Source organism: Ambystoma mexicanum, chromosome 11 (assembly GCF_040938575.1).
Source record: "Ambystoma mexicanum isolate Mex_15411 chromosome 11, UKY_AmexF1_1, whole genome shotgun sequence".
Taxonomy (NCBI): Eukaryota; Metazoa; Chordata; class Amphibia; order Caudata; family Ambystomatidae; genus Ambystoma; species Ambystoma mexicanum.
The window spans coordinates 593265956-593278098 of NC_090934.1; the positions used below are offsets into that span (position 1 = coordinate 593265956).

Here is a 12143-nt window from a genome sequence, read left to right on the forward strand (position 1 = left end):
TCTGCATCTGGCACATTAGCACATTTCTAGATGTAGTACGGAGCAACTGCCAAGAGTAATGCAGAGACGGATTGTGGAACCAGTGAGTAGTCCACAGGGCAAAACATAAATCCTCACAGAAATGTGGTATACAGGATCACTTTTATTTAAAATGTTTAGCTCCATTAACTTTATCTGAACTTAACAGCCATAATAGCCGTGTGCCATCAAATCATATACAGACATACATTCCTTTCCTGAAACCATGCTCCCAAAATCTTAGAATCAAACAAATGCCCTCCAACACATTATCGATCTAATATCTTCAACATATAAACTAACTTGAACTCCTCTCCTACTCCAACGCTACGTCCTCGCCTCCGGTGGGAAAAAAAACACTTCTTGCTGCTGGCTCAATTGCAGGACTTGTGAAGGTCATTAAACCCACTAATCACCCGCTTAAGTGGGTTTATGGGACTGGACCTACATGATCCCTCTGCACAACTGGCAGTTGGTCTAAAGTATGATTCGCAATATTAATCGCAGCAATAAACTGCTTCTATGCAATGGCTTGCACGGCCAAGTCAATAGTTTTAGCTGTTCTATCATGGCACCTTTCAATCGTACAACACCTTCCATTGGAGCCTGTACAATGATCCATTTGCAAAGTGTAAAGGGTTCTTTCTGCTCAGCGATGGCCATATACAATAAAATATGGGTCCAGTGGCTGGGATTAAAGTACTCCGTTTCATCCTGCGGTTTCACTCAAAAAGAAGGGGAACATTTTTTTATATTTGGCTCTGCAACTGCTCATTAATCTACTCCGCTACATGCTCACGCTGAATACTCTAAGCAACCATGGCGTCATCATGCTCCAGCATGCTTTAGAAGTACCGAACAATCCCCTTCGGCTGGCAGAGAGCTCTACGTTGCTGCTCTGCTGCAGGGCAGTCATAGGATTGTGGCGACTGAAAAGGGCAGGTTGCGGTAGATGGTGACCGGTGTTTGAGAATGACATTCCACCAAGCGTTGCTTTATTGTTGTTGCGATTATTAACGCCACTACTTTGTGATTTCACCCACATCAGATGCCACTACAAGAATTAATGCAGAACCCCATCGAAGAAAGGGCTCGAGAAGAGTGTCTTTGTAGCAGCTCTAATCAGACACAACCACGGGTCCAGAGACTGCACGATGGTGCTTTGCGAGACGTATTTGAGAAAAATCATGCCTGCACTAGCCAAAGAGACCAAACGTATCCGTATACAACCACCGGTGAAGAGCAACTGGTTTATAGGTGCTGCTGCTGTATGGTCAACAGGTTTGTGGACTAAAGAGCAAGTAAACCTTGACACAAGTTAAAACTGGCAGTGTTTCTATCCAGAGGGAGCATCTAGTAGTTGGGATGGACCGCTCCTATTGGTGGCGGAACCAACATGGAATTTCATATATGATATGGCATTTATAACGCGCCTGAACACAAGTGTTTCTAGGCGCCACAAAACAAGGAAGAGGGGGGGGGGGGCAACCAGGGAGGACAGAATAACGATCTTACTAGGCCTTGTGTCATTCAGATCACACAAGTGCAGGGAAAATGGAAAGGTGGAAGTGCTAAAGGGGGTGGGGGGGCCGAGGACTGCAGTTAACTCACAAATGCAGCCAGCGGGTGGCTCATTAACGCCCCTACTTCTCTGACTTCCTCCAGTCTCAGTCCTCCCACCCTCGCCGCATCTTTCAAACTTTATCCCAACTTCTCTCTCCAGCTACCCCTGACCCTTCCATCACCTCTCCTCTCTCTGCCACTGATCTTGCCTCCTTTTTTTCTAACAAAGTCCTCAATCTCTGTCAAACTATCCTTTCCTCTTACTCTTCCCCTCCTCCTCCTCCCCCATCCTCTTCCATGTCCTCTTTCACTCCTGTCACTCATTCTGAAGTTTCCCTCCTTCTAGCCAAAACACATCCTACAGCTTCTCCGGCGGACCCCATTCCTACCCCCCTCATCCCTAAAATCTACCCTCTCCTTATACCATATCTCACCTCCTTTTTTAACATCCGCCTCTCGACTTCCTCTTTTCCTACTCCTTTTAAACATGCAACTATTATCCCTATTCTCAAAAAAAACCTTCTGCTAATCCCCCTCTTTCTCCTTCCCTTCCTCTCCAAACTTCTCAAATGCATTGTCTATTCTCAACTCTCTTCCTTTATCTCTAACCACTCCCTCCTTCCCTCTACCCAATCCGGCTTCCGCCCTCTACACTCCACAGAAACAGCCCTCATCTCTGTTCTTAACTCCCTCCTTTCTGCACGCTACTCTAAGCACTCCTCCATTCTTATTCTCCTTGATATCTCAGCTGCTTTTGATACTGTCAACCATCCTCTTCTCCTCAACTCCCTCTCTTCATTTGGCCTAAAAGACTGTCCTCAACTGGCTCTCCTCCTATCTTTCTAACCGCACCTTGTCCGTCTCCTGGGGTGGCTCTACCTCTCATCCATGGAGTCCCCCAAGGATCTGTCCTTGGCCCCTTTCTTTTCTCACTCTACACTTCTTTCTTAGCACCCATCATCTCCTCATTTGGTATCTCGCACCATTTCTACGCTGATGATACCCAGCTTTTCCTCGCCTTCTCCTCCTTCTCCCCTGACATTCACGATAAAGTCTCTTCTTGCCTTTCTGCTATTAAATCCTGGATGTCCTCTAAAAAACGGAACTCCTTTTCTTCCCTGCCAACACTCTTCCTCCTCCCTCCCCCTTTCATTTCATTCTCCTTCTCTCCCCATACCCGTAACCTTGGTCTTCATATCGACGCTCACCTCTACCTATCTCACCACATTTCTATAACTGCCAAGTCTTGTCGCTTTGACCTTTACAACATTCATAAAATTCGACCCCTCCTAACCTTTCATGCTACTAAACTCCCTCATCTTCTCCATACTTTTCTACTGTTCCTCCCTTTTCTTCAGACTCCCCTCCTCTCACCACTAAAATCGGTCTACCACGCCGCCATCCGCTCCCTCTTCCTTCTCTCACCTTTTGACTCCATCTCCTCGTCTCTCACCTCCCTAGGCTGGCTTTCTTTTCACTTCCAGCTTAAATTCAAGTTCCTCTGTCGTGTCTTCAAATCCCAACATGGTCTTGTCCCTCTTGGCTTTCCACCCTTCTTACTCTCTACTCCCCTTCTCGTTCTCTTTGCTCTGCTGATCTTTTCCTACTCTCTCCTCCTCTGCCTCCCTGCGCTCCTTCCCTCTTCCGCCCTTTCCAACTCCTTGCTCTGTTCCACTGGAACCGCCTCCCCTTACCCATCCACTCTTCTCCCTTCTACTCTTCCTTTCGCTCTTCTCTAAAATCTTATCTTTTCCATTCCCCCCCTAACACCTCTTACTTCCTCTCCTACTTCTCCCGACGCCCATGCCTCACCTCTTAGTCCCTTACCTCTATACCCTATCCTTCCTCTCTACTCCCTTTTAGCCTACCTCCTGCTCTTATCATCTTATTATTCCCTCTCTTCTTCCTCACACCCTCTCACCTCCCTTCTTCTGCTAAAACCTCTGCTTATCCCTCCCATTCCCTCTCCACTCCCTCCTTCCCTCAGCAATAATGTAAATTGTTCCTTATACTGTTTCCGAGTTGTGATTCAATTACCATTTTATGCTTGTTGCATTTCTTCTTATTCTCATGTAAAGCACTTTGGATTAAAGTGCTATATAAATTCAATAAAATACAAACACAAAATACAAATAAGTGCAGAGAGAAGGGACTGTAGTGTTGCAGATACAGACCCTTAAAAAGTGCTGGGGAGCCCGGAGGCAGTGCGAGGGCAACTGGATATGCAGGGGCCTGGGCCGAGTTTAGAGGGTGACCAGTGTGTGGAGCAGTCAGGTTTCTCAGCAGGGCGGAGAAAGAGAAAGCAGAAGTGAAAAGAAGGTCTGGAGTTGCTATCGGAACCGGAGGTGGTTCTGCTCAAGTTTGAGAGAGGCAGAGAGGCTGTTCGAAGGAGGCCCCAGTCGAGGAGATATATCTGCCCCCAACTCTCTGCTAGGAGAAGCATCTGACTGTAAAGACTGGTAGGGGGTGTCTGTACTTCCGCTCTCTATATGGTAGAGGAGAGGCACAGCAGACCCCAGCCAAGATTCTCTATAAGGTAGCAATGGACGAGCAATAAAGGCCTAGCTTCTCAGGAGGTGATGCAGGAGGGTTCTTAAGTACAGTGCAGTCCCCGAACCCCCACAAAGGAATGTCCACACACTGTATTACTGAAAATACAGTCTTTATATAATTAATATTCAAAGGTATGTACACGATCACAATAACGCACTTTGTACTTTGAAGTCAATGATAAATATATACAATTCTAAAGTGGTACCACCAATGTTATCAAATCTCATTAAAGTGCATCAACTGTACGGTTAAAATGTCACACAGATTAATAACGAGGAAACCAGCAATAGAGATAGGCAGGAACGTAAGATGGTTGGAACAATAGGCAGAACACTGACCCCTACCACTAGGCACAGTTCTGTGTGGAGATCCCCCCCCCACCTGGGTAAATAAAGATATATAGCACAAGCCCAGTCCATATAATGTTCGATAACCTTACTCCTTCCTATTAAGGTTTTAAACCCCCCCCCCAATGTACCTGGTGGAGAGGAGTTCTCCGACGATGCGTCGACCGATCCTTCTTGAGTGTCTCCTTTTCAGGCGGGAGCCACGGATTGTCGAGAGGTGTCGGGGAACTTGGCGTTCGGTGTCAGGGAATCGACGGCCCTTCTTGAGTGCCCTCCCCTTAAGGCAGGAGTCACGGGTCGTCGAACGTCCGACGGTGAACAGGGTGAACTACGGCAGGGAAGTGGCAGCTTCGTTCCTAGCGGCGCTCGTCGACGACAGAGCATTGGCGTCCTGCAAGGAAGAGGCGTGCGGGGCACCTCGGTGACAATAGTTCTGGACCGCAAAGAGATGATGAAGAACAGTGGCCCAGCAAGGGCGTCGAGTCGTCGCCATCTCTGTGGTCTTTAGGTGGCGGGAAACCCACCGGTGGATGCTCCTCGGCGCGTCGATGGTCGGGCCTTCTCCAGCGGGAGACAAGCGGATGACGATGCAGACGAGAGCGTCCGATGATCAATTGAAGTTCTTAGGCAAACAGGAGCACGGCGGCTCCGGTCGGCGACGGCGGTTGTCGACAGTGGCGGACAACAGTCCGAGTGCTTCTCCTTGGAGTTCCGCAGCAATCCCCGTATCGGGTCGGCAGCCTGTCGTAGGTCTGTCTACCAGGGAGCGTTGGCAAAGATCAGCTGAGCACGATGGTCCCTCGTAGCTCGGGAAGAGGGCGTCTTACCAGGTCCTCTGTGGGTCAGTCCTTGGAGGCACAGCAGCTTTCAGATTGTGAAGAGCAACAGCAATTCTTCTCGTCCAGCAGGGCTTCAAGGTCAAGCGTCAGTTAATCCAGTTACTCGTCGTAGTGGACTTCAGCTTCTGAACACGAATCCTAGCAGTGAGAGGTCCCCAGATATACTGTTGATCTCCCATTCATTCAGCTGGGTCACACTCAAGCATCCAATCACGACTACGGGCATTCATGCAGGCAGGCAGCCAATCAGGCACACAAGGTATTCAGGCCATTCACTTCTCTCCAGACACTCAAAACAAGTTATGTGCATTGGGACAAGTACCAAGCCATTCAACACTCCAAGCCGCATTCATACCGGTTTCGGGCAGGGTTGTCTCAGTCATTGTGTCAACCACCAGATACTAGACACCCACAACACAGAATGCATATTTGTCACACACTCTATTCACCCAGGTCCCACCCACAGGAGGTACCCACAACATACATCACCGGGAAGGCTCCAGCTAGTCTGGCCGGGCCTTCACAACAACACCATATATGGCATTTCCACCCAACAGCCAGTCAGGGGGAAGGGACAGAGTCAGGGCTTCCCAGGACTTTGGGAAAACAAGGTAATGGGTAATAGAAAGCAAGAGGCCACCGGGGCCATCTTGTTTTCCATCAGGAATCAACGGATCCCAATGACAGGGCCGGGGTATCCCAAAATGGAGGATACTCCGCGCAGCGGTCAATTTCAGCATGGAGCTGCTACCAGCCCATACCCTGCTCTGTGGGCCACCCATAGGCGCCCAAAAACATACAATAGGGGCACAGGGTTGTACCCCCCACCCATGGGTGCCATAAGGGTATCCCACAGGTCCGTTCACCAAACCAAAAGAAAGAGAGCTGCACTGCCAGGAGTCCCACATGAACTCCTGCGCAGAAAACACGACAGAACACACGATAAAAAGCAGTAAAGGACAAGGATACGGAGGCCCTGTCCTTCCGATGCATTTCCAGCATCACACTGACCCTCAGAGAGTTGGAGGTGGATGAGCGGCGAGCTCGAGACGAAAGATGTTTTGGAAGAAAATGTTGGAGGTAGAGCGACCCCAGGCCCCAGAAAGTCTTGTGGACGATGTAGAGGGTCTTGAACTTGATCCTTGCAGTCACAATGAGCCAGTGAAGAGATATCAGAGCTGGAGAGATACAATTCCTGGGCTTGAGGCCAAGGTCAAGTCTCGCAGTCCTGCTCTGGATAAGTTGTAAAGGTCGAAGACTCGAGACAGGACGATTTAGAAAGAGGCTGTTGCAATAGTCCAGCCTAGAGAGGACTAGAGCTCTGCAGACAGTGAGCTTCTAGGGGAAAGTTAGAAAGGGAAGAATACCCCAGAGCAGGTGCAGCTGATTGTTTGACTTCTTAGAGATGTGAGGAGAGAAGGAGAGGGTGGAGTCGAAGATGACAATAAGCTTCTTAGCCTCACACGAAGGAGCAGGAAGCAGCCAGAGAGCGAGAGAGGAAATGAGGGAGCGAGGGTCCCAATGAGGAGGATCGGAGTCTTACTGGTATTAAGGCAGAGATCATAGGGGGCAAACCATTCCTGAATTACGGCCAGACAGCTAGGTATGAGCAGAAGCAGCGGTGGCTGAGGGGAGCCTGAAAGAGAGCTTGGCGTCATCCACATAACACTGAAAGCTAGAGCAGAAGGTAGCGATGCAGTGGGCAAGAGGTGCCATGTAGTGGTTGAAGGGCCAGGGAGAGAGCTTAGACGCCCCCCCTATTCAATCAAAACATTTATTTTTTCCTTGTCAGAATCACAACGAGAAGCCCTGATCCTTCCCACTAGTGGCAAGTTGTTGCCCCAAGATTTGGAAATTGACCACCATTTCCAAATGGTAAAGAGGCAGAATCTCCTCTTTCATGGATATCACGCCTACAATGCTCAATGTCAGAGGACAACTACATGCGCAGAAGGTGGGAAACTAAGCATAGAATGGTGAATCACCATTAATGCCAGTAAGATAGATCAGCGAGGTAGGTGCTTTCTGTCGAGACCTGTGCATTATTGGGGATATCGCATATTCAACTCACAGGCAGCAGGTCATCGTCATTCTGAAGATGACGAAAGGAGTACCAATTTTAAATTCATTGCAAGAATATAAAAGAGCCTTGAATAAACCAATTGTAGAAATTACAGTTATTTTGAATAAGGCTTGCCTAGGATGCTTTATTACAAACAAGCAGCATCCATAGTCTTACAATCAGCCAACATTACCATTTCATAAACACCAACGGTACAGATTAAATTACTAATAACTTGATATTAACCAAGTAGCCAATGCCCAACACTTGCCTGCGCCCGCATTACGGACGATTTGCAATGGTGCAAGTTGAATTTTGCACAATAGTACAAAAAACAAATTTGGTCTAATGCGCATTGTTTCACTTGGGTAATGTTTGCCCTTGCACCAATACGGAATCTTAGCAGGAGGACAAACATTGCTCTGCTTCAAAAATGCATTGAAACACTTTTTTTTCCACCAGGGCAATTTTTTGCTTAAATGCCAATCCTGTGCAAAAATGCACTGGCGCCACTGCAAAGTTTCAGTACCATAGTCCCGGGTGTTTTAGGAGAGGAAATGCATCTGAGAGCTGTTGTGTGTCCCTGTCACGTGTATTGCCCTTTCATGGCCCAAGCTAATAAAAGGAGCCCCTGCAGGCACGTGCAACAGAACGGCTGCAGACTCCCACTATGGAACACCTGTTGTGTCCGTCTCTCACTTTGCCTGCAGGCCCAGACCATGTGATCACGGTCCTGAGGTCCCTGCAGACCAGCCTGGTGCCCCGGGTCAAGCCTAGGCACCCACCATCCAGAATGCTGCCGGCATGCGAGGTGCCCCTGGCATCCATGCTGCAACCAAGTAAATCTGGGTGACACCGACACACCAACATGGTGCTGGGCCCCCCAGCACCTATAAGGCCGGCCACGTAAACGCCGCCGGCCCCACAATATCAGCGCAAGGGTATTAGTAGATTCGTCCAGATTGACGAATTATTTTACTTTATGCATACTCCGCTCAAGAGGATGAAAGTTGCTGGTATTGGGATGTTCCTCGACTAAAACATGTTTTCCCGAAAAGTACAGCAACATCACAGACCAGGCAAAAGTATAGTACAAAATGTAAAGAAAATACACAGCAAAGAATATGCAGACACGCCAAATTATACAAATGATACGAGTACTACAATGTATACTAAATACCTGTATTGCGTCTTCAATAAACACTACAGCTTGCTTCATGTACAGGTCGTCTGCATCTGGAAGAAACAAAAGGAACCGAGCTCAGAGACTTCATAGGGATGAATTGACCCATAGACCCAAGAGCAGGTGCAACCAGGCAGGAGTAAAAGGTGCCCCCGTTGCCATTTCTTCATGGGACACACCTCATTGAAAGCGTGTGGGCCTGCAGGCGGCAGATCCAACTTAGGACCCTCAACACCACAGGAAATAACCCAACTGTGTGGAACAGAAACCAGGGATCTGGCGATCCTTTTAGATCCTGCCCTGTTCGTGCATTGCATTAATGAAATGGCACTCGCCTTAATGAAAACAGCGCAAATGCATTTTGGATTGGGGGCCTGATTCATGGAAGTGTTTTATAATGGCGCAATCCCATAGGAAAATGTTCTGTGAATCAGAGCCTATACACCCAGACAGCGGGGTAAAAAAAAAATAAAGAAAAAAAAATATATATATAATATATATGTTGCATTTTACAACTAAAATCTATATATTACTAAATTAATAACTGAAGGGGATACTACAATAGGGACAAACATTGTAATAAGTATGAGGCTAATGTAGGGTGACCAGACATCCCGGAATTCGGGTCTGTCCCCCTTTCTCAAGATTATGTTTTCATTGGAAACTGCAGTGGTCCCAGTTTTTGTCAGGCAGGAATGCACAATCTCGCACAAAAGAAATGCTGCATTTTACAACTTAAGGTACTGTTAGTTTGTGACATATTAATTATAATATGTACTTATTTGAACAGTAACACTTAAACCCCCTTCTCCTCCGAACGCTACTGAAGTCTAGTGCCTGGACAGCCACTTTTAAGAGTTTGTCCTACTCTTATGTTAGTTGCCCTGTCCCGGTTTTTTACTTTTTAAATCTGGTCACCCTAGGCCAGTGGTCTTCAAACTTTTTTGGCCTGGGCCCCCCCATGAGCAAAATTTGGGCAGGCCGGACCCCCTACAAAAATGCCAAATGGACAGTATGTACAAATGGTTATGAAGTATTGTGCGCCGTCAACGCACCCTACTCCCAGTATAGTCCCTTGTCTCTCACCTGCTCCCATTACAGTCGCTGGGCTCCCTCATCCCATTCCTACCCAGTCCCTGGGCTCTCCCCACCCCATCACAGACCCTGGGCTCTCCCCACCCTGCTCCCACCACTATCCCAGTGCTCCCACCCATCCTGCTCCCACCACAGTCCCCGAGATACCCCCACCCCGTTCCCAACAGTCACGGGGCCAGTGGGAGCTGTGAAGGGGCATACATATTAAATATGTGTCAAAATGTTGCATTTTAGAGCAAAAAATGGGTAAAAAGCCAAACAGTTAAGATTTGACTGGACATCCAGTTAATAAAAAAAAACAAAAAAAAAAAAACAAACCCATCCCTGTCCCATACACATTTAAATAAAAAATAAATGAACATAAAGTACCTTGTGCAGGAGCCTGCGCATGGGTGCTGAAACGCCCCGCTCCAGGTTGCTCTGTCCGTATGTGCGAGGTGGTGCAGGAGCTCTGCCTCGCACATACAGACATGCAGTTCACAAGCGAGAATTTCCAATGAGCTATGCAAGGCTGGCGAATCAAAATGCCCCCGGCGTTGCATGGCTCAGAGAGCATGTGCAGCTGGTGAACTGAACTGTCACAGGGAAACAGTGTTTCCCTGTGACAGTTCAGCCAGCCCAGGAGCACTCCCTTAGCTGGAAAAAGCAGCTGAGGAAGGGCTCAGTGTTATCCTGGGCTGGCTCCTCGGCTCCTCCATAATGGGTGAGGGGGCCACTGGGTGAACGCCGCCTCGCCCATTATGGATGAGCCACCAGGCTTGGTCGGGCCTATAGGGCAATAGGGCTATGCGTTGATGTTGGGTGTGTGCCATTACTGCTTTCTATTAATAAAGTGTTCAGCAATCCACCAGTCGTGAGCAATCTTCTTTTCCCCCCGACAGGCGCAAACAGTGTATAGCATGTGAGTGTATGTAGTATAAGTAAATGTAGTAGGAGTGTATTAGTATATGCAGGCATGTCATATGAATCATAAGCTTTACATTTACTGCATGTATGCAATACTTATCATACATAGAGTAGCATACATGTACATCTTCTGCATAGGTCTGTAGATTTTGTATAGAAGCTGTACATTGATTCCAAGTGAATGTCATAGGAGCCCGTGCTGTAAGAACATTTAGCGCATGTCTGTGTGTTCTAAGAGCGTGTACCATCAGAGTTTGTGTCGAAGGCGTTTGTGTGTGTTAGCATGTTTGGCGATTGTCATTAGCACATCTGTCGTAAGACTGTGTGGTGTAAGGCATATGGGTGTTTGGTGCATAAGTGAAATCAGGTTAGACTTTGATGTGAAGCTTCAATACTTACAAGAATGACGGTTCGCACATGTACGTGGTTTACATCTCCTGAATACTGACAAAGTTAGTTCAGGCTTCTTTTGAGTTTTCATAAATATAGTAGCATACATTTATTTATATACAAGGGAGAACAATGATCTTTTGATCACAAAAGAACGTCAGTAGATACAATATCAGATTTTTTACAATGGGGTAAGTCAGAGTGACATTCTGACCAGGTTGTGAAGGGAGGTAGATGAACAGACACCAGGGACAACACATTGGTGGACATACATAAATAAAAATGCTGATTGTCTTTTAAGTGCAGGTAGACTTGTAGAGTTGGATAGAGGAGGGTGGTGCCTTAACGTGAATAGATTTGTGAACCTGGAGAAGAAATCTAAAGCTGGCCCTGTTCTGCATCGTCTGCCATCCAGCCTGGCGATGGTAAGAGGAAGTATACGTGACGTGACCGAGTTCAAAGAGAGTCCTGGTTGCAAAGTTAATGATCTTGTCGAGCGGACAGAAAGCCTAGTTGGAGAGACCAAAGAGGATGCTTAGTCCAGTTTAAAGAAGAAAAGAGTGGTTAAGAGATGGTTGTTGAAAGGAAGGAGGTGCCCGATTTCCCTAAGATTCAGGAGTGAGGCCAGCCGCTGTTGCAGTTTTGGAGATTAAAGTAGAGAAGGTGTGAGATTGGTCATAGAGGACGCTGAGGTTTCTAGCTGTAGGGGAGAGTGTCAGATGGGAACTGGATAGGCAGGGGAAGAGAGTATTGGGTAGGGAAGAAGAGCACCTCTGATTTGGTCAGGTTTCACATCGGAGTGCGCAAAACCATCCAATATTTAAATGGCAGAGAGACAGTTGGAAATTTTGATAGAGAGATCAGAGGAGAGTTCAGGAAAAGAGAAGATTTCGGTGTCTTCCACAAAGAGTTGCTACGAGAGCCCAAAGGAGGAGATTAGTGCCTCAAGAGCAGAGGTGTAGCGTGTAAAGAGGAGAGGACCCAAGACCGAGCCTTGTGAAGAAAGGTCTTCCACAAAAATAAAATGTACATTCTGCATGTCAGTGAACATTTTCTATAGGAGCTGTACATTAATTCCGAGCGTGTATAACATAGACCGATGTGTAGAGTATGGGCATTTTGTATGGCAGCTGTTTGTTCATTCTGGAGCGTGCATGCGTAATGCAGAGACCGATGTACATTTTGTA

At 47.4% G+C, this 12143-nt stretch overlaps 1 protein-coding gene across 4 annotated transcripts in view; it reads right to left on the reverse strand.

Annotated features, from left to right (window-relative positions):
* The window catches only part of TPCN2 (two pore segment channel 2), a 675604-nt gene that overhangs the window by 590014 nt on the left and 73447 nt on the right, over positions 1 to 12143 (reverse strand). For all 4 annotated transcript variants that reach the window (XM_069623451.1, XM_069623453.1, XM_069623452.1 and 1 more), the window contains exon 2: positions 8563 to 8618. In XM_069623451.1, coding sequence (XP_069479552.1) covers positions 8563 to 8618 — 56 coding nt within the window. The remainder of the gene's footprint in view (positions 1 to 8562; positions 8619 to 12143) is intronic.